The 22968-nt window shown below is 36.3% G+C and overlaps 2 protein-coding genes across 5 annotated transcripts; both read right to left on the bottom strand.

The window, feature by feature from the left end:
• Window positions 1-723: 723 nt before the first annotated feature.
• Window positions 724-8772, bottom strand: LOC121428426. 3 transcript variants are annotated; one of them, XM_041625034.1, is made up of 9 exons: window positions 8429-8770; window positions 7122-7358; window positions 6204-6272; window positions 4673-4942; window positions 4063-4245; window positions 3464-3547; window positions 3038-3103; window positions 2192-2285; window positions 724-1645 (listed from the first exon to the last, which is right to left on the bottom strand). In XM_041625034.1, the coding sequence occupies exons 1-9, from the start codon at window positions 8508-8510 to the stop codon at window positions 820-822; spliced, it is 1911 nt and encodes a 636-aa protein (XP_041480968.1). In that variant the 5' UTR covers window positions 8511-8770; the 3' UTR covers window positions 724-819. The 3 variants fall into 3 exon arrangements, with proteins under 3 accessions (XP_041480968.1, XP_041480962.1, XP_041480974.1); XM_041625028.1 differs by having other exon boundaries at window positions 6204-6275; window positions 8429-8769; XM_041625040.1 differs by lacking the exon at window positions 4063-4245 and having other exon boundaries at window positions 6204-6275; window positions 8429-8772.
• Window positions 8773-10886: 2114 nt separating this feature from the next.
• On the bottom strand, window positions 10887-19558 carry LOC121428412. 2 transcript variants are annotated; one of them, XM_041625014.1, is made up of 9 exons: window positions 19415-19558; window positions 17121-17366; window positions 16587-16691; window positions 14997-15257; window positions 14201-14383; window positions 13477-13581; window positions 12925-12996; window positions 12235-12325; window positions 10887-11992 (listed from the first exon to the last, which is right to left on the bottom strand). In XM_041625014.1, the coding sequence occupies exons 1-9, from the start codon at window positions 19494-19496 to the stop codon at window positions 11038-11040; spliced, it is 2100 nt and encodes a 699-aa protein (XP_041480948.1). In that variant the 5' UTR covers window positions 19497-19558; the 3' UTR covers window positions 10887-11037. The 2 variants fall into 2 exon arrangements, with proteins under 2 accessions (XP_041480948.1, XP_041480955.1); XM_041625021.1 differs by lacking the exon at window positions 13477-13581.
• Window positions 19559-22968: the final 3410 nt, after the last annotated feature.

Raw genomic sequence — 22968 nt, 5'->3', positions numbered from 1 at the left:
GCTTTTCAGATTGGAACATAAAAATTTTCAGCTCGCGCTTCGCGCTCGCATCACTTCTGTAGCAAAACTCCATACTTTTCATGATTAAATAGGTGAATAGAATGTCCCGTTTTTAGTTCTGAACCTCAAAAGAACTCCCGCTTCGATTTGCAATAATCTTTTGTTGGATATAATCTTGTTCTTTATTAAAACGTACATTAAACTGTAATGTTTACAGATCGAAAAATCACAATTTTAAGCTCGCGCTTCGCGCTCGCATTTTTTTTAGATACCCATCTTAATCATTGGTACCAAGAATGCTTAGAATATCAAGCTTTCTGGTCAGAATATAAGTAAATTTCAGCTCGCCCTCGGCACTCGCATTATCTGTGTAGTGAGATATGTATCCTCCTCATGAGTTACTACAAACAGTCCTAAACAGGCACCTTTTTCCTGTTTTCAGGTCAGTATACTTTAAAAATTTCAGCTCGCGCTTCGCGCTCGCATTAATTTGTCGGTGAAATATGTGTCTCTATCTCATGAGTCATATATATCTATATGATATGAGTCATATATATATATATATGCATGTGTGTGTGTGTGCGTGTTTTGACAGGGTCAGGCATTACCCCTTTTTCTTTTTCAACATTTTCTTTTATGGCGCCGGTGAAGTGCAAAAATATGTGCGCCGCTCGGCAGTGCGCCCCCCCCTTTCGCCAAAAGCTGGATCCGCCTATGTATACCAATATGACCTCCAAAGAAATGTTAAAACTGACCAAATAATTATCCGTTGGCAAGAACGTGGTAGTTCTTACTTATCCCGAAAGAGAATACCTAAATCTATCCCACTATTTCTGAATCGTTGCGTGACCATGTACAATTTTGCTCATTAGCTTCTGAACTTTTGTCAGATGGTTTTTCCGATCTAGCAGTTTTGTTGACTGTTGCATACTCGGGTATTGAAGAAATTGTATCTTCCTTACTGACATCATGACTGGGGTCACCAGGAGTTTCGATCAGGGATGAACTGGCAGGTTGAGGCTGGATATCGTGATATGTCGGGCAAGTGTCCGCAAGAGGACTGCTTACTTCTGAGTAATGTCTACCGATGGGATCTGATTTTATTTCATAATAGTTTGGAGATATAGAATCTGTTTGTAAGTTCAATTTATCTGTACGGTTATAAAGACCATTATCAGTTCTATTTGAACGTTCTGGTTCATCGCAAAGCTTGTTATCGGTTGAGAAGTAATTCTCGTGTTTATTCGATGTTAGATCAATCTTCATCTGTTGGGATTTAGGGGATGCATGTTGATCGTGTGATGTTCCATCTTTGGAATGTGATTCCATTTCGAAGACCTCATAGTTGTTCATACTTGAGTCTCCTTCTCTCCATGATGGCTTATAAAGGACATTGTCTATGAGTCCGTGATGAGGGGTATCAATCGGCGATTCGAGCTCGTATTGATGTGGCTCCGTTCGGACATCATCGGCCGATTCGTACAAAACCGTAACACCATCATTGAGATCACTGCTTTTAGGAGCAGCATTCTCTACAACTTCGTAGTAACTTGGATCTTCGTTGATTGGAGCGCTCTTCGTATTATGAACCAAGACATCTGATTTGGCTTTATAGCTTATTGTGTCATCTTTCTTTATTGCAGATCTGAATAAAAACAGAAAAGAAAGAGTATCCCTTAGTGACTTATTCAAACATTAATGAAGACTGCAGTTGATGATTTGTGTCAACTTCTATACTGGCGTACATATGGGGGTTGGGACCATGCACCCTACCCCTCCCTCCAAAAAAAAAAATGAAATAAAGCTTAGTGAAAAGGTAAAGAAAAGTAAAATAGAATGAAATAGGGATCAAATTTACTTTTTCCTGAACATAATATCAAAATCTTTTTTTTAATTGGTATTAACAAATATCAAATTTTTGCTACCTTGTTACGCTTGCTCGCAGTTTTTTTGTTTATTGCCTTTCTATATCCATGCCTGACCCTCTCAATTTCTTTGGTCCATAACGCCACTGAATTACTATAATCAATGTTGAAGTACAATATAACAATTCTGATCCTCCACGGACATCGAAAGCTGGGCCTTTGCACAGTGATCACCAATATGAATATTGTTATTACTAAATGAATATATATTTGTTTGAATTGCATAATATTCTCCGTCAAAATTGAATATAGGTGTAGACACTTACTGCTTTCTTCTCTTGTTGATGAAGTATATTGTTAAACAGGCTGCCAGCAGGACCACAATGCTTACAACGGTCACCGCGGGTGCTACTACCAGAACTGACATATAGGATTATAGGGGGAAATAAGATGGAATGATAATTGTCTAATGATCCAGATTGTTGGTTAATTCGAATGTTTTCTAGATATTTAAGAATATATAGAATATATTGACCAATGTATTATCATCTCTTAATGGATGCACTTGGAAGAAGTTCCTGGGACCCGCTGGTCAAGAGAAAGGGTCATTAAAGGTCTAGTCCACCCCAGGAAATGCTATTTGAATAAATAGAGAAAGATCAAACTAGTAAAGTGCTTAAAATTTCATCAAGATCAGATGTAGAATAAAAATGTGATGAAATTTTAAAGTTTCGCTTATTTTTCACAAAACAGTGATACGCACAACTTGGTAAGTCAGTCGATGATATCCATCACTCATATTCATGAAGACATGCCTTGAACTGCTTCACCGGAATAATGCAGATCTTTAAAATGGCACAACTTTGTTATTCCTTGTCCTATTTTGATCAAATTTTCAGTATTTTGTGTGTCTGAGTTTTTTTTATCTGCTCAAATCATATTATTTTCAGCCTGGTGATTCGGAATCAAATGCGTTCAAGGAAACCTGATTTACATATCATCTAATCATTTTCTGTCGCGTTACAATCCAACTCTGTGAAGGGCCTCCAAATGATAGAAAGAAACATTCCGTGATACTATAACAGTTTTAATATTCGTTATGATTATTAAACAAAGATAAAGAAAATCTATTGAACTCTTATACAAAGGCAATGAATACTTTTGAGTCTTACCAATCATAGATGATGAGCCAGAGTCAATGACCATGGTAAACGTAACAGTATTCAAGCTCGTGGTATCTGAAATATAAAGTAGATAAATATTATGAAAAATAGTAAAATCGAAGTAATGTAGTAATAGAAACGTAATCTACCAATTATCAAGACCACTTTTAAGATATGATTAGAGCAAGATGCTGATAAATGATAGCTATGACGATTCATATCATTTTGTAAGGCTCCATACCTATCTCCCCCCCCCAAAAAAAAAAGAAGAAAAATAAAATGGCTTTCGAATAATCAGGCGTAAAATGTGAGCAATGACTTTAGGTTTGAAGTCTACTCTATCAAAACAGATTTATCATTAATGAAGGATAAATGGAAAAAGCAGTTCATGATGATTTTTATTTTTTCTACAGAATGTTTGTATTATCGATTTACCTGTATGAAGGTGAGGTGTCAATGTCCTTCTTGTCTGATCTGTTGAAGGGTCACTTGTCATTCTTGGTTGAATCGTAATCATATCTGTATGCAATGTTTACATAATGCACAGTATTAGATATGGATACATAAATCAATATCTTAACTTAATACATTTCCCTGATATTTTTCATCGAAACATTCGGACATCTTTATCACGTTAGAATAATTAGAGTAATATCTATGGCCCTGGAAAACGGGGTGCTGAAGCGCACCCAAGATTTTCCCAGGGGGTGCCGCTTGTGTTTTATTTTCCAGATGAAGCATCCCCTGCAATTCTGATAGGTGCGTCAAATTGGATTGAAAATGGCCACCGTTTTGTAGTGAAAAACTTTTTTTTGCTTGTCAAATTTACCAGTACCCCCAGCATAATGTTTGCCAGGGGGACAAAAATGGGTTTGAGAACGTCAAAAGGTTTCAACCTGAGACAAGTTTCAACTGTTTACCCAATACGATACTTCCTTTTCTACAAAGTTATGTTTCGAGAATAATGCTTATTTGGACGAAAAACACACAAATCCCATGACTCAGGATTTCGGGAAAAGAAGATGGTTTCATACCTACACATGTCGGAATGGTACCATTCCATTGAAATATATCAGGTCCTCCAACACATTGCAAGGCATCATCGCCCATCAGCTGTTTGCCACCACTACAATTCGCCCTCACTATGTCACCAAATCGGTACCTTCCATACACGTTTAGATTGGCGCCAGAGATCTCGGGGCAGAATCCTACAGATACTGGAGAAAAAGTATAAAATAGAAAATCTTAGTAGGAAGCAGTATCATCAGCGACGGTATTACCATTGACGATCTGTCTGTAAATCTGATAATGAATCCTCTGTTGCCGAATCGAGACAGTTTCTCTATTTATCAGAATGAGAATACGTCAAAATTGTTAATACATCTTAATTGTCTTCTAACGATACAATTCGCCCTCACTAAGTCACAGAAACAGTACCTTCCTTAACGACGTTCTAATTGACGCAAGGAATCTAGGGGAACATTGGCTGGTTATGTTACGGATTTACATTTCATTTCTTTCCAGATGAATGTAAAAAAATCGCATCAACCATTCCAAGCACTTTCGAAATTTATTCAATTTATGGGTTAAAAGCAATTTTCCATTTTTCCTTCATACAAATAAATCTAATATGTACATGCTTACCATTGAATACAATATATGAATCCCTCTGTTGTCTTCCGCAAAACTGTTCTGGATTCCCGATGCATCTTGTGTTACAGACACGCTCTTTGGATGAAATCGAGAAGTTGTTCAAGCAGTAGCAGGTATCACCCCTTTGAGCAGCGAATGGGGCCGATAGATCCATACATATATCAAGACATTGTTCATTGGTTAATACTTGACTTGTCTCTGATATATTGATGTTTGGCAATGCAGAAGAGCGAATCAGGAAGCAACCTAAATATCCAGGTTCTGCAGAAGATGAGATGGAAAACGGCATCGTTATTTAAATTCGAAATCCGAAGATATGGTAATATGAGAACAAAACTGTCATTGTTGGTGGGTGCTTCATAAACAAAGTTCATTAAGCTGTTCGTAATAAGTAACATTGTGGTCCAGTGGATTAGTCTTCGCACTTTGAAACAGAGGGTCGTGGGTTCGAATCCCAGCCATGGCCTAATTTCCTTCTGCAAGAAATCTATCCACATTGTGATGCACTCGACCCAGGTGAGGTAAATGGGTATCTGACAGGAATTTATTCCTTAAAATGCCACCGCGCTGTAAAAGGCTGTGGGGCCAAAGCCATGGTAATAATATTAAATTAAGCACATAGGGACGCACTTGGCAGTGATATGTGCTATATAATCATGTCGGTATTATTATTATCAGTATTAAGTTACGAGCAACTTGAGGTAAATTATGCACACCAACTTATTGCAGTCGTGTTTATTTAGAAATAAGGGATCACCAGTCGCTCGTAACTTACAAACAGCTTTATGAAACAAGTACCAGGGGGTGTTTCACAAAGAGTTAAGTATGACTTAGAGTTGCACTTAAATGTCTAGTTACGTGCGGTATATTAAAGAGTTAAGTATTACTTAGAATCACGCTTAAATTCCCTGTTACGTGCGGTATATTAAAGAGTTAAGCATGACTTAGAGGCACACTTAAATTCCCAGTTGCGTGCGATATATTAAAACACATAATAATAATAATACCAACATGCTTATATAGCGCATATCACTGCCAAATGCGTTCCTATGCGCTCCATTGGATATTATTACCCTGGCTTTAGCCCCGCAGCCTTTTACAGCGCGGTGGCATTTCAAGGAATAAATTCCTGCCAGGTACCCACTTACCTCACCTGGGTCGAGTGCAGCACAACGTGGACGAATTTCTTGCTGAAGGAAATTACGCCATGGCTGGGATTCGAACCCACGACCCTCTATTTCAAAGTCCGAAGACTAATCCACTGGGCCACAACGCTCCACAACATCAACGTATTGGTCAAATCTTGACAAGAGGACGAGTGCTACTGCGTTCCCCACTCCTTTTCTTCCAAATTTTGAATCTCTTGAGAAATGAAATTGCCAATTTCATGTCAATAATAATCTTTAATTCATATTTCTGGAATAAGTCAGTTACCAGTTGCCGTTGTCTTAATGCATGACCATCCATGAGAATGGAATCACAATAATTAATGCTAAATTTCAAACTTTGAAATTATACCTACTTTGGCACACAACGCCAGCTGCTTCAATTTCGCTACAGTTGCCCAAGCCATCTGAATCACAATCAGGAACTACTAAAAAAACAACAAACATTGAAAAATAAATTTGTAAAATGAATGTCTCGATGAATGAGATAATAATTGATATGCAAATCAAGTTTTCATGATGATGGATGTTTTATGTACCTATTAACTTGCAATAGTTTTGTAATGTGCTATTTGGATGAAAAGAACAAGACAATAATAGGTGATTTGTTGCATGGGGCTTACACGACCTAAACATAATTATCAATCTGACTCCTTTTGGGACATTGTGAGGTTGTGAACTTACTTACCTTGTAGTGAACATCATTATGACCACAATAGTACAATTGTCCAGGCTCCTTTCTTTGGTTCTTTCAAGATCAATTTTGACGTTCCACGAAAATAGAGCCAATCAATATTGTCTTTTCAAATATATTTATATATATATTTTTCTAATTTCTTGACTCAGTTTTAATGTAATCTTCTGACCTTAGATAATTCTAAAGTAAGTCATTTTACTGATTACGGGTAAAATTCCTTACAGACCTTAAATTCTGATTAAGCCTTGAAATTCATGGATATCAATAGACATTATAATGGTGACCAGTTGGGCAACGTACCCCGACCCCCTCCCTTCCCGGTATAGGGATCTTATCCAGAAAGATGGAAAAGTGGTACGCCCGAGAGAGGTTGGTCCTGGACCATAATTACGTATACTACTTAATATATACATTTCAGTCATAATGCGGGTCATCTCCCTTGTAAGCATGGTAAGAGTAAATGTGGTAGACATTATCTATCTGATTCATACCCCGGTCCCGCAGGAGAAGAACATTCTCTCTCTATTTTATCAGGAAAATACTATTTAGATGTGTTAAATCATCTACATGATGTTACCTAACGTCCTGTTGTCAATGCTGAATATATTTGATTGTAGGCCTCTCTCAAATCTGCTATCATCAGGTAGAAATACTGCATGGCGATATCCAAGCTCTTCACAAACCCAGTTAGCTTCATCGATTGTCCACCTGTCATTAGATACTACAACACCTCTTAACTCTTCGTCACCATCTTCGTCTATTACTGTCACCTCCACACGACCTTCGTTTGGCGAACCACTGTTGACCAAGTGAACTACGTAGTGACAAAAATAATCGAAAAGGGTTCTTAAAATGCAATTTTGTATCAGAAAGGAGCTCCAAATCAAAGTTTCGAAGTGACAATCACAACGGACATTTCATATTTCTGTTTGATTTAAACATGACCCTACTATACTCTAGGTCCATGTTTTAAACAACGTAAAACCATGGGTAAGGTACTGTGAATTTTTTTTTTTCGTTATCGATAATGTTTGATAATAATTATGATCAAGGGAATGATCCGCTGATTAATAATGGCTAGATATTTAATTACTTTGGAGTGAAATGTTGTTCAATATATACCTATGCAATAATATCCTCTATTTGAATCAGAATATTTTGTTTTGTAACTTCTACTGATCATAGTAGGATTAATCATGTTATCAAGGAGGTCATTTCCTCTCACTATCGGACAAGGAAATGCAGAGACAATGTAGGCTAAAGCTTTCTCTATATTTAGGATCTAAGTATATAATTCTGTTAATGAGTATTAGTGAATGCGCTGTGGGAAAAATATTCTTGAATTGTTATACCAGCTGATTAATTTAACAAATTTAACATATTTAATTCATTATGACATTGTGTCAAAGTTAAGATGATTGAGAAAAGGATTAAAGGGTTGAGACCAAAAATTTAGATTTCTTGCAAAATTGAAATGTCCAAAATCTTCGGCACGCAAAATTGTAATACAGAATTTTTCGCGCGTACACCAAAATTGTGAACTTTAGTATGTTTATAATTATGCATTTTCATATGCCAAGTGTAATGGTTTTATAAAGCTTTCCCATGCTCTTTTAAACATGTATTTGCATTACATATTATGCTTTCTTCATTATTGGGAGGGGAAATCGATTTGTATGCTCCCCAATATTCCCAATAGTTAGAGATCGCCCCCTTCAACCCATGGTCGACACATTGTTTAAAAGACATCAAATTAAATAATTGATTTTTTTTCTTTTCAACGCTTGAATATTTTGAGTTGTAGAAATGCATTCCATGATTCTCTAAGACTTCACCTCATATCAAAACTGATTTTAAGAAATAATGATCGTAATTGATACTTACATGATGAAAGGATATAGCAATCTGACCGGGCAAAATAACTTGATAACAGAAACATCATCGACACGCAATATGATGACTTCATGGTTATAATTTCCGAACAAGTAGGCTTCTAATTAATGTTACTCAGTAATAATTTCGCCCACTAATGCATTCTCTGCTCACTAAAACCGACGAGATATATGCATGTGCTTCAGAAACACGTCAATTTATGACGAATTGTTTCTGTGTAGTGAATCAATACGAACATTTCCTTGTATGAATATACAGCACTTTTGATCATTGACTAATGCGGATTGTCCAAAATTCAAAGAAGATTTCATTCAAGGAAAACCAACGAGATAATGCGCTTATCTTTTTTTTCTTTCTCCTCTGCAGAGGCGGATCCAGGGGGCGATAGAGGGTGAAGCGTCTGCGATGGGGAAAAAGGGGAAAAATAAAACAAAATGAAGGAGAAGGAAAAGGAGGAAGAGGAGGAGGAGAAGAAGGAGAATAAGAAGAAGAAGAGGAGGAGGAGAAGGAATGTTGGTTCGATTCCAAGCCATGGCGTTTTCCTTCAGCAAAAGATTTACCCACTTGTGCTGCACTCAACCCAGGGGAGGTAAATGGGCACCGGTTGGAAGTCATTCCGCAAGAAGCTGTGAGCACCGCCGGGGTAATATAGGAGCGCTTTGAGCACCTAACAAGGTGGATACGTGCGCTATACAAATCCTACATTATTCATAATATCAACTGATACCTACATCTACCCCCCCCCCTCTCTCTCTTCACTCTTTATCCCCTCTCTTTTAAAAAGTGCTTTTCGTTCTTAAGCTTTTCTCTCTTTTGGCCCTTTCTCTCTCCCTCTCTTTATATGAATTCTCTTCTTCTCCCTCGCTTTTCATTATTAAACTTTGTTCTCTATCCTACAAAAACTTTTTTTCATCTGCATGTATGACATGAAATAGAAGTTCAAAAAACAATATTAAGCATTTATTTGGAATATTATAGTTAAGGAACACAAAATTGAAGACAACTGAGAAGATCATAATAAATAACAGGAATAAATAAATAAGGCAAAATATACATTTCTATTATTTAAAACTTTAATTTCTCAATAAACGCCAAAATAATTTTTTGAAGGCAGGTTTTATTGTTTTTACTACATTCGCGACAAGAACGACAGAACAATTTCGAAATGTGCATCAACGGAATTATAGTGTAGCAAACGATCTAAAAATTTCTTACTCGGACTTGACCAAGGTGATGGGAATAAAGGGGTAATCTTTTCACCCCTACCCCCGCCCCCTTTCTGAAATTGGCATTGAAGGGTGGATAAAAACTGATTTAAGGAATACCGACTTTAATTATTTTCTTGATCTACACCTGATATGAAAATATTACGACGCGGTATGATTATATTCGGGATGTCCGCATTTTTATGAACACGTTTTGACGATTTTCTAGGATCTTTTACGAATGAAGTGAAAACCCCAAGGTCGCTCTTCGTGAAACATCACATGGGGGTCGTCGACGTATTTTTGTAATACTCTGTGAATATTATCATCGTAAAACTGTAAAAAGGTAGCTTTCCAAATATATCGGGTTAGTTATGGATGCAAATTTTATTATGTAGTTTCTGAAATTGCCGGAACTGGTTGGCCGCAGTTGCAAATGAAAGCTCCCGCCCCCACCCTTCTCCATGATGGGGACTAAAAGTTTCTTTAAATTTTTGTTATATGACCTTTGCTTGCCTTTAAGCAACAAACAGTTTGACAATAATTTTACACAGACGTTCTTTGTAGTGTTATGAATACATAGCACATATTTTCTTTAGAGGGATTTCAACACCTTAATATGCATTTTCCGACCACTCTACAATTTGGTCAATATTAGCTATAGGCCTATGTCTTTTGATATATATTTCATTTATGTTTGCTTATCACATACAAGTTATTCCAATAACCGGTCCTTACAATATCAACTTTCTCTGGAACAAGTTTGCAGTCTATATTCACCACTGACACATAAGCAAACCTTTGTAATAAAAATATATCCGATGATTGTTATTTGGATGACAGGCGAATATAAAATTTGATTATAAAATATGATTTAAATGAAAGTTGACACAATAGAAAAAACTCTAAATAAATAGCTAATGAATAAAAAAATCTATGAATTTTAAACAAGAAACGACTTAAATCTACCTAAATCCCAAGTTGGCAAATCGTTTAGCATGCAGGGCAAAACATTTACTTGATTGATAATATTCAATGCTTTGTTTCCTCCGAGTATCTTTCAAGATATATCACACATAGCATATTGTGTATGTAGACGAAAACAATAGTTGAAATTTCAAATTCCCAAAGGTTAGTCTTTATCTTGTAGTTAACATGAAAAGTCGTATTGTCTTTGAATAATACCATGGATTGAGTGACGTAATAGTTGAGAAAACAATGAGAAGAAGCAGCAAAAGGAGTGATTAGCTTATTGTCTTTATGAATTTAATAAATTCAATATTATCATTGTTAATAGTATTAACATTATCATATTGTGAAACGTACATTATTTAACGAAGAGTAAAGCATTACTTTGCAAGGCTTCTAGTCCACTAGCGCAGACTTTGAGATGGTTTATGACTTCTTCTGTACAGTGGCATAGCTAGGAAAGGGTTTGTTCTTCTCAAAGGGAGAAGTAGCACCATCTGTAGAAGGATTCTTTGATGCGAAGTCCCCATCGTTATCGACGTATTCATGACTCGCTGATGATAGGTCATCTGAGCGAACTACAAGTCGCTGGCCACTACGATCTGAGGTCGTAATCTCTGAAGCATCGTCGTCGATGCCGTGTACAGAGTCGTATCCAGTGAATTTGGTACGTGACGGAGTGGGTTCTGACTGGGGTTCGATGTCATGATACCTTGGTCCGTCCGTGACAATGTTCCCTGAAAATAGAGGATCAGCTCCTTCGTAACCGTCAGGAGTAAATCCTGGTTTGATTTCATAGTATTTTCTTGAAGCAAAATCAGGTTGTCTCGTTTGGTTATCAGCTGGTTTGTAGAGTATGTTATCAATCATTTCTCCTTCTTGATGAAAGCCTCGAGATGTTTCTCCTTCTGGGTAAGCATACTCGGAATCATTCGGTGGAAGATCGTTGCCGTTCGGAGATTGACGAAAGTTATGAACTTGTGTGTTTCCCGCGTTTTCTACTGGTTTGTAAAGAACATTGTCTATGAGTCCATAGTGAGGTGTGTCATTTGGTGAAATCTGATTATGTTTTTGTAGATTCGGGTCTCTTCGGATATTATCGGCTGGTTTGTACAAAATATTGTCAATCAGTCCGTACTGAGATGGATTTTGCGAAGAGCCCTTATCAGGTTCATGTTCATTCGTATCTCTTCGGACATCATCGGCTGGCTTGTATAGAACATTGTTTATGAGACCATCAGTACCTATTGTGTATGGTGCAAGTGTATTTGGTTTAACTTCATAGTAACTTGGCCCATCGTTGTTGGGAATTTTGTGCATACTATAACTCTTGTTGTTGAACTCCGATTCTCGACGCGTCGGTTCTGGTTTCATATCAGATCTACAGAAATTTAAAATTAGATAGGGACAAATTATTCTTGTTTTTAGATGATGGTCTTACTGAAATTACTTTTCAGGGATAAAAGACATGAATAAAATGATGTAGACCTGAATGGAAAATGAATACAAGCATTTGAAATTTGTTTAAACATTATTCAGCAGGCAATGTAAGCGAATTCATTATGATATTTCCAGGAATTGTACACGTTTTTTTCTTTGGGGACGGGGTGTTACAATACTTACTCTTTCTTCCTCATTCTGTTGAAGTAGAAGAATATGGATGTAGCAAGAACTGCTATAATCACCACACTGATAACAGACACAGTTATTGGAACTAGAATTAACAAGGGAAAAGAAACAAGTTATTTGATACGCCTTAACCTTTCAAGATATGTTTATTACTTTTTAATATTTTCATTTTGTTCGTGTTTTTCATATTACATGACCATACTTCACATTAAAGGCAACACTCTTTTGAACATGATCGTTTCTTTATCAATCTAATAAGTTATTATATTGATATTTTGTTTTGATATCCTAGAACCAAATTTTCCATACTGATTAATTGACGGTTGGCTCATTGACTGGCAGGGTAATGTGATTATACCAAAAAGTTTCCATTACGGTGTCATATTTTACTCTAATATAAATAACATGATTAATGCCTTCAATAATTATATTCAAAGATCAGTTTTCCATCAATAATTATGTTAGCAAACCAGCCATAATCAGCAGTCCGACATAGTATCACCTCATCGTTCAACTTCTTTTCAAACATTTGGGCAATCATCCTTCGATTGCTTTGACGTATCAAAAATAAATAAGTAATCAATTTGGGTTTCCTTAGAGATTCCACATTATCATCCCCTCCCATACGTGACAGTACGTGACAGTATATGGTGTAGATCAAATATTACACAATCATTCTCTTACCAGCTAAAGATTTGGAGTCCGATCTAGCTCCCATCCCCATACCGCTTACCGTTGACATGGTTGGTGAAATATCTATAGAATGGAAAAGAAGAGTTCTATTTATAATTTTTATAACAAAACAAACTAAAGTCGATTTTGGGAAGAGGGTTTTTATCGGCCGCACGTGTCGATATTTAGATCGTGTTAACAAAGTTACCAGATAAGTTGACAATAGTTATAAAAGCACAAAGGATGTTGACATAAATGCTGGTATTAATGAAAAAGGGAAGAGTAGTTAAAGAATTATTATTCGCGAGAAGAAACGCAGGCCTTACATTTTGACATTTTTATGGCAAAGATTTTTTTCTGTTGGGCGTTTTCAGAGCATAAATACCAATGAGAGTGGCAGTGATGCCAATCAGAAGGGCATATTCAAGCCTTGGGAATCCATTTCTCGATCAAAAGATAAAGGTTTATGTTCATATTCATTTGATTTAGGTGATTATTTATATTCACCGTCACCCTAATAAACTACGTCATCCTATTTTGATTTGTAATCATACATTGTTTTACCTGTCACTTTTTCACCTCTTGTACCTGTTGGTTGGAGTGTTGTACTCATCCCTAAAGGCCGAGTTATTGGAGAAAAGGTAACTATTGGTCCTATTGTGGTACCATCTGATGATAGATAAAATGTATATATATTTTTTTATATGCCCAGGGGCAGATCGGAGGGAAAGGGGCACGTGCCCCTGTATTGAGGATTCCTTGTTATGGGTTTTTTTTATATATAACAACAACAAAAAATGCTTCCTGCTTGTGGTGATGTTTTTTGCATTTTTTTCTTAGATCCACCCCTGATCATGCGTGAATGAAAACGATATATCTGTTCCTTTTAAATATTCATCTAATTGAATTTAACCCCACATACTCGCCGATTTTCATTCTACTTAGACATTTAAATTACCCTTTTGTTATATATCCCGACTCTAAAAGAAAATTTCATATACTCTACGCCTTATTACTTTGCTCTTCTTCTTTAAAAAAAAAATCTGTATGATCGTGATCCTTGTCTGAACTAGTCATGTATCATGAAACATATATTATATTTCTTCCAGTTTATTTTCAAAACTATTCGTTGAAAACAGGCACATCGTAAGCCTAAGGCTTAAGCAAAAAAAAGACAAAGACATGAGTTTCGTTCATGCGCCACATTCAAGATTTTAAGATAAACCTCATGCATGAAAATTTCGTTAATTGAAAATTTTTAAAAGAAAAGGATGAATTTGCTTCATACCTACACATGTCGGAATGGTACCATTCCATTGAAATACATCAGGACCGCCCACACATTGCAAGACAGCATCGCCCATCAGCTGTTTGCCACCACTACAATTCGCCCTCACTATGTCACCAAATCGGTACCTTCCATACACGTTCAGATTGACGCCAGAGATCTCGGGGCAGAATCCTGCTGATACTGAGGAAATGAATATAACAAATTATAAAACACTTTTTAAATAAATGAATAAACGCATTGACCTTATACTTTACCAAATTGTTATGTTCTGTAATGAAACACACGTGATGGCTACTAACTAATTGTTTGTGACAGGGGTTCAATGCGCTCGATCTTTAGAAATTCCACTATATAAATAATTGTGATATTGTAATGATCATTCGAAAGAATGCACGTTTTATCATTTTTCAGAGATTCATTGCAATTTATTTTAAGAATAGGGGCAAGTTAGTTTTGTAAAACCTGGGTGCTGTTTCATAAAGATGTTCGTAAGTTAAGAGCGACTTTATGAACGACTGGTGAACCTTTCTTACGCGCTTAACCATCGCCAATGAATATACCATTTTCCACAAGAAAGGATCACCAGTCATTCTTAAAGTCGCTCTTAACTTACGAACAGCTTTATGGAACACCCACCAGGTCCTGCCATACATTATGAATGTATACCAACGATGAAGAAACAAGTTCGATAAACATGTTTGTATAAATTCTATAAACGAAACATAAAATTGAAATCAATAATAAAATATAAATTAAATCATGGTACATGACAGATACATAACGTGGTTCTTACCATTAAAAACTGTAAAGACATCTCGTCCCCCACCACATAGCTGTTTATCATTATCAGTGCACGGCCTGTTGCAACCATCATCTGCATCATCTAAAACAGAAGAGTCATTGAAGCAGAAACACATTTCGTCTCTCTGTGCAGCAAAGAGAGTTCCTCCTCCCTGACATAGCAGCAGACAATCTTCGTTGGTTCTTATTTCATTTTCTTCTATTATTGTGACTTGACCTCGTTCGCGACCGGGAATTCGAAAACATTTGGGTTCTGAATGTAAGATATAAAAATTAAAAAGTCGCCGAATTTCAAAAAGTATGCGCTCTAAAAACAAAGATTTTACCCAATTTTGGGAAGAAAGGGAACATTCATGTTTGCTGGGTAATTTTCCCCCAATATTGGGCAGAGTGAATGCTTGAAGGGTAAATTTCAACCCAACATTGCGTAGAATTTACAAAATATTTGGTATAACAAAATGCATGTTCAAATTTCCCCAAATATTGGGTTAATTTTTCAGAGTGTAAATAGTTTAACACTGTCCCTGAGAATGAAAATCATTTGTTCCAAATGGAAACAGAAAAATATCATAGAAATAATAACACAGACCTAATATAACTTATTCAGAAGTACTATGAATTTAGACAGAGTGATTTACTGCTATGAATACTTCATGTCGAAAGTTTGTCGATTTAGATTTTTCGAGCACAGTTTTTAATATCAATCACACTCACAAAAAGATTTTTCAAAATAACCATCGTGTATATAGCTTAATGTTTATGCCTGACCAAAGGTAAAGATTGATAATCTGATCATCATTGTTTCCAAATATGTGATAAAACGTTACAGAATTTGATTACTCTAATTTCAAAGCCGTTATAACATTTCGTCATCAAATTACGTTAGATAAAGTAAATGCTTTATATTGGCTTATCTATATCACTTACTGAATAAAAAAAATGCTTAATAGGTATATGAGCGAGTGCGGCAATGTACAAGTATAATGCTTATTTCACCTTTGTTGTCGCATTTGTTGCCTGTTCCAACCCCGTAGTTCCAACCGTTTTGTAGTCATGATCGTTTACTTCGTCTCTTAAGTATGGAAGCTTAAAAGTGCCACCCAAATGTTCATTTTATAATCATCACGTCATGTCTACATTGGGAAAAGGATAAGATGGCAAAATCTCGGATCTCGTCATGTCTACATCCCGTGGGAGAGATAGTCAGATGACAAGATCTCGGATCTCGTCATGTCTACATCTTGTGGGAGAGATGATCAGATGGCTTCAAGATGTAGAAATGACGAGATCCGAGATCTTGACATCTTATCCATTTCCCTAAGAGATGTAGACATGATGAGATGAGTGAACATCTGGGTGGCACTTTTAACCATAATTTCCAACAAAACATTGTCATCTTGCTTGCCTAATCTGATTGATTACTTAACCTTCGTGCATAAAACATGTTTCCGAATCATGAATGAATATACGAGGGGTGAAACAATCGAGGAAAAGTAAGCGTTATTTTTCAGGAAACGAGGATGTACACTCTAGGAGAAGGGGTTATATCGATATATACCATCATCTTACTTTTCATACTTACTATTACATGTAACACCTGCGGTCTGTATGTTCAACTGGCTGCAGTCAGCTACAGATTCTCCGCTGTCCACATCACTGTCTCCCTCATATACACAAACCAGTGTAACTGCGCAAAACAATCACAATAAAACGTGGAAGTGAGTTGTTGTTTTTTTCCAAATGTAAATAGAGTACCGAAGTATGACGTCATATGATTTTTAATTTTTGGCATATCCGCATTTCTTTATACCACATTTCGGTGGAACAATACACTCACGGCCCAAATCTGGTGGGAATCGGTCAATGGGGGCCCAATGAAGATTATGTCCTTATACACAATAGCCCAATTGAAGTCATTGTGTAATGGCTTGAGTCTAAATTTGTGAACCATGTCGGCCAATGTAATTGATTTCAATATTATTTACCATTTAGGTGGATGAATGGATGAAGAGTCTCCCCCCCCCCATCTGTTCAACAATATAGGACGGCCGTTTTAGGTCACATAGGAGTCATTTGCTCAGAATAAGTGTTTTATCAAATAAATTAGCATAATTACCTCTGTTTGGGGGATCTCCAATTTCGAAAACTTTCGAGTGTTGCCCTTTGCCAAATCTCGAATGACCAGGGGCAAAAATAGCATTGGGAAAGCCTACATTCTGACAAACCCGGTCTGCCGTGTCAATTGTCCAGCCAATGTCCGATAAGACTCCATATTTGATCTCGTCATCTTCGTCATCAATTTCTTCTTTGACCTGGACTTCAATATGTCCTTCGTGAGTAGAGCTCCCATTCACAAGGTTAACTGATGGTAGAAGGAAATAGATAAATGACCTTAACATCACACAAACGTTTAGCTAGGTACACTCTAAAAATATTGGGTGCTCCATGAAGGTAATTATGTGTCCAACCAACATTGGGTCGGACATTTGGCATTTTTAATTATCCAGTGTGATGAAAATTTTATTGCTGCATATTTTCCAACCTTACTGGACAACATGCTTCCCGCATTGGATAAAAATACTGCCTAACCTCGTGGTGGTGAAAAATTTACTCAATCAATATTTGCAATATTTTTTTTACAGTGTATACAATTAGCACAGCTATGTAATAGTTAAGTCCATAACACAACCTGTATACGCTGGAGGTCATATTGAAGGAGGGCCACACTGGGACACTGCGTAATACAGGTGCGGAAACCACAAAATGTCATCTCCGGGAAGTGTGGGCAAATAAGTTTTGTGATGACCCTACATATTTTCTTTTTTCTGTTTTTATTATAACAAATTGAAATAAATCACAAAATTTACAAATGATTGTTAGGTGATTGCAAATCACATAAACGCAAGTTAGTTACACAAAAAAGACAAAATAACAACCATAATAATAACAAAAAACTACCCACCTATCCTCCCCACCCCCTCCCCCCCCAAAAAAAGGGAATGTGGCAAAGTGATGAGTGATGACCCTATAGGGATTTGTCAAAATGTATGTGGAAGAGTGTCAGATCATAAAGCTATACAGCTCCATGGTCAGATCGAACATCGGATTGAACACTAAGGGCCAGCTGGGTTCAACTGTTATTTCAGTATGTTTCACTGCACTGCAAAAACTCCGGTGTTGATTACACACCGACCCGGAATCTATATATATTATGTCCACACCAGAAAAGTATTGAAACAACACCAGTTTGGAATCAAACCGATGCTGTTTTAATACTAATTGGTGTTGTATAAACACCTATCTGGTGTCTGAACGAAGCTGATGTTGTTTAAGACTTCTCTGTTGTGGACATATATAGAGTATGGGCTGGTGTTAAATCAATACCTTAGTTTTTGCAGTGTATATTAATTCTAGTCATGTTTATACTAGAATACAATCTTTCGATCCTGACGAGAATAGCGCGCGCACATCCACCTTGTTATAGGTGCTCGAGATGATATTACACCGACTCCCTATTCTGGTGCACAAACCTCTTTGATGAATTATCAACCCTGTACATATTCACCTCACCTGGGTTCGGTGCAGCACATTGTGGGTCAATATACATGTAGTAAAATATATGACTATACGTTATACTGATCGACTCAACTTGAATGATTTATTTTTAGAGTTTGTTTTTACTGATAGTTTCGTATTCATGATCATCACATTGCAATCTTTCCATGCACGTACACTGTTAAAAAACCGTGAATTTACAGGAAAAAAAAAGATTTTGCAGAAAGCAATAACAGAATCATTCTGTAAATTCATAGAACAGGACCTTGTCTGCAATTTAACAGAACATGTCTGTTTAAAAAGGGGGAAAGGGCGTTTTATTTATGGAAATTTGTAAGATTAAATACACCAAATAGCCTACCAATTTTCTGTAAGATTACGCAATTTGGTAAGATTACAGGTGTTCCCGAGAGTCTGCTGCAGGAACTTCTTTTATTTTAAGGGTAAATTTCCTAAAAGTGTCACAAGCTTTATTCAGCAAATTGATGTTATAATTCTGTGTATCTGAAACATTTTCAATTTTCTTCTACATGTATGCATATCACAGAACTAAAAAGGTTTATATAGGTCATTCATAAAAACTAAGAATACACACAAAAGGGTGTGAAAAAAATAAACCTCTTCGCAATATTACCAATTTATGTTTGACTATTAAATGGCCACGGTTTTTCTTCCTTATTTCTATCTCGTATCAGTATGTTTTATTCACTCTGCTTTACAAGGAAATACATCAGAGTAAATGAGTTACGTAATAAGAGAGACAACAAGGAACTTCATTGTGCATTTGCCTCGACTCGGTGCAGAGCCCCCCCCCCCCCCGAAATTGAGAAAATGAAAAGGTTCATTTATACTTACAACCTGAAATAAAGTATCCGTCCGAAGAAAGCCATAAATTCGTTTCAAAAATCATCACAAACAATAAACAAAATGATTTCATAATTGGAAGTTTGTTGTAAACATTCACGAGTTTGCACCAAAATTATTGTTCTCAAATGAAGTTTATTGTAAGGTTTTTCTCTTCTTTATTTCAGATTAAGTTTCCACAGTATATCCATTTGTATACCAAAGACAACTCTGCCAATGGACTATCATCCATATATCTCGTGTTAACTCTTCCAAAGTCGTCTGGAGGCGAAGAAAATTATCGCTTAATGAATATATGCAATATGACAGAGATACAAAACACTATAACTTCATTGTCGGCATACATGGTATATAGAGATCTATGTTCCTGCTGTTTTGTGCTTATTGCCAGAGATAAACTGGTTATGTTCCGGTCTTTTGATGACGATATAACCAGTAAACGATGTCATCAAAGCGGGAAGTTGATCAGAATAGTTCTGTTGATCTATTTCAGCCCTTTTGATTGTGCGCATTATAACAAGCCTATAGACCCCCCCCTCTGTGCCGTTTGTGATATCTGTTTCTGTCTATTATATAACCACTTCCCTCTCTCACTGGAATCTTTCAAAGTATGAAGAGTACCTGTAAGCAGAAAAAAATCAATTTTGCAGGGGAAAAGTCTTCTCTATAGTCACTTACCTTTTAAAAAAAAATATCTATAACAAAAATTTGCAATTCCAGGTCAAACGTTACTTTCAAGTCTGATCGGAGATTTGAGGGAGACGAGGAGTGTTGCAATGCATCGCGTGACAGAATGCATCTCTAACGTATTCAAGTTAATTCGATATTTCTCTGTTTCTCTTTAAACGTTAAAAAAGGGTATGTTTATAGAGGTTTTTGTCTCGCCTGCATAGCAGAGCGAGACAATAGGCGCCGCTTTTCCGGCGGCGACGTCGGCGGCGGCGTCGTCAACATTGAAATCTTAACCAAGGTTAAATTTTTGAAATGTCATCATAACTTAGAAAGTATATGAACCTAGTTTATGAATCTTGGACATAAATTAAGATTAATCAAGTAAACATCCTGCCTGAGTTTCAGGTCACATGATCAAGGTCAAAGGTCATTTAGCTCAATGAACTTATACCATGTTGGGGGGATAAATATCGAAATCTTAACCAAAGTTAAGTTTTTGAAATGTCGTCATAACTTCTAAAGTATATGGACCTGGTTCATGAAATTCGGGACATGAAATTAACCATGTATCCCTGAATATCTTGTCAAAGGTAATTTAGGGTCAACGAACTTTGATAATGTTGGGGGTATTTGTGGAATTGTCATCATAACTTTAAAGTTTATAGATCTAGTTCATGAAACTCGGGACATAAGAGTATCCATGTATCCCTAAATATCTTGTGCTGAAATTGAAGGTCATTTAGGGTGAATGAACTTTTGCCGTGTTGGGGTATTTGTTGAATTTGCATCATAACAAGTTTATAGATCTAGTTCATGAAACTCGGGACATAAGAGTATCCACGTATCCCTAAATATCTTGTGCTGAAATTGAAGGTCATTTAGGGTGAATGAACTTTTGCCGTGTTGGGGGTATTTGTTGAATTTGCATCATAACTTAGAAAGTGTATGGATGCACATGTAGTTCATAAAGCATATAAGGGCAATCAAGTATGAATGATTGTTTTACACATGTCTTAGGTCACATGATCATGGTCAAGGGTAATTTTGGGTCAATGGACAAAGTATTCTATTATCATATAAGTGCTTTCTTTTCTGAATAACTAGGCCCTATTTAATAGCTGTTTTCAAAGTCAGCACTGCTGCTATATGGAATTGCGCAATGCAGGCGAGACTGCCAGAGACGTTCTTTGTTTGAAAAAAATATTCCCCTTATAATATGAGTCAACAAACATGGATATCGAACGCTTCTCGCCAGAAAGAACCCATTTTAAAGCAGTATACCACACCCACCTTGAAGAGTATCTCGGCTTGAGTTATGAGCTCCAACTGTTCTGGAATCCCTCCCCAAAATGCAATATTCTGATGATAAGATTGACATGGTATCATAAAATATGCCCATCAGGTAATCTCTCTACATTTCCCAACATTCACATCGCATTATGACTTCACAGTGAATTAGCTTCCAAACAATATTGTCTTTCAATAGGTCAAGACAGTGCCAATCGTAAATAATTGCATCCAAATTTCACAATTAAAGCTTTTCAAAGGTATGGTAATGTCAAATGTTTGAGGCGCCGTTCGTAACAATATTATATAGAACAATTATTTGTTATACAATCATCATTTACATCATTTATTAAATAATAACAATTATTTATATATTATTTATATTTTATTTGTAAATAACTACTATTATATAAAATAACATTTCTAATTATTATTATTCCAAGTCATAATTCATTATTTGTAAATAATAATAGTTCGACATTCCATTATTTATAAATATATGATTATATGTTTTTCATTATTCATGAATAATGCAAATGCTCCAAAACAAGGTTAATAAAAGGCCAGTCCATGAACGTCTGTCATTTTTTTTTTATAATTCCATCGTCTTTGATCGATTCTTTACATTTCTAAGGCTTAAAAGAAATGATCGCAAATGACGGCATGAACTTAAAAAGGAAATGGTATGTTGAGTGGTCGGATATCGGGAAGTTATACCATGGACCTTTTTGTGATAGGTCCATGGTTATACGACGTGGTTTCGGGAAATGAGCATTAAAATGATGGTCGAAGACATGAATTACTAATCCATAATAATGAGTCAGCTTTCTGAATATAATAGACAATTCATCCGTGACAGGGCATATTCTAAATACAGAAGCAAACAAACAAAAGAGGCGTAGAGACATAGGTGGATCCAGGCCGCCCCCTATTGGTTATTGGCGGAGTAAAAAAAAGGGGGAAAAGGGGGTAAAAAGAAAACACTGAGAGGGAAAAGAGAGGAGAAAAAAAGAAGAAGAAAAATAAGAGGAGGAAAACCAGAAAATAACATAATTATGATGAGGGAAAGACTTGGAAGAAAAAAATATTTCATGTCACTATACATGTATAAAATCCCTTCTCCTCAGTGTGGCAGAATAGTGCTGGCAAACAAGAATTCCAATAAAGTATATACTACTGTTGCTAACACTATACACTGTTGATGCTGCAACTATGTTTAATAATAGTAGTAGAAGTAGTAGTATAGTAGTAGTAGTAGTAGTAGTAGTAGGCCTAGTAGTAGTAGTAGTAGTAGTAGTATAGTAGTAGAAGTAGTAGTAGAGTTTGTTTCTCCTTTCTCTTCTTTCCTTTTTCAATACAGTATAGTTGAAAGGTGTGTTAATCTCCAGTAAATATATAAGGATGTCACAAAGCACGTTAGCGAATGAGGGAGATGGGAGGTGAGGGGTAGAAATAGCGGGAGGAAAAAAAGTCGCTGTGGAAGGGGTAAAGTATACATGTACATGTAAAACTTTACCTCCGATGACAAATCATTGGTCGGATTTGATAGTTCGATTATAATTCATAGGTTTAAAATAACCATGGAA

The sequence above is a fragment of the Lytechinus variegatus genome, chromosome 1 (assembly GCF_018143015.1).
Source record: "Lytechinus variegatus isolate NC3 chromosome 1, Lvar_3.0, whole genome shotgun sequence".
In the NCBI taxonomy this organism is placed as follows: Eukaryota; Metazoa; Echinodermata; class Echinoidea; order Temnopleuroida; family Toxopneustidae; genus Lytechinus; species Lytechinus variegatus.
The sequence above is the reverse complement of the archived record's forward strand: the minus strand, read 5'-3'. Positions and strand labels throughout refer to the sequence as shown.

What these genes read in the sequence shown, in the direction of transcription:
- LOC121428426 (XM_041625028.1), bottom strand. Translation starts at nt 8,510, where the DNA reads ATGAAGTCATCATATTGCGTGTCGATGATGTTTCTGTTATCAAGTTAT. An exon ending in CATTGACAACAGGACGTTAG is followed by an intron (nt 6,276 to 7,121) that starts GTAACATCATGT and finishes TTGTTTTTTTAG; the next exon opens with TAGTTCCTGATTGTGATTCA. An exon ending in TGGCTCATCATCTATGATTG is followed by an intron (nt 2,286 to 3,037) that starts GTAAGACTCAAA and finishes CCTATATGTCAG; the next exon opens with TTCTGGTAGTAGCACCCGCG.
- LOC121428412 (XM_041625014.1), bottom strand. Translation starts at nt 19,496, where the DNA reads ATGAAATCATTTTGTTTATTGTTTGTGATGATTTTTGAAACGAATTTA. An exon ending in CGGATACTTTATTTCAGGTT is followed by an intron (nt 17,367 to 19,414) that starts GTAAGTATAAAT and finishes TTCTACCATCAG; the next exon opens with TTAACCTTGTGAATGGGAGC. An exon ending in TACCATTCCGACATGTGTAG is followed by an intron (nt 13,582 to 14,200) that starts GTATGAAGCAAA and finishes ATCTATCATCAG; the next exon opens with ATGGTACCACAATAGGACCA.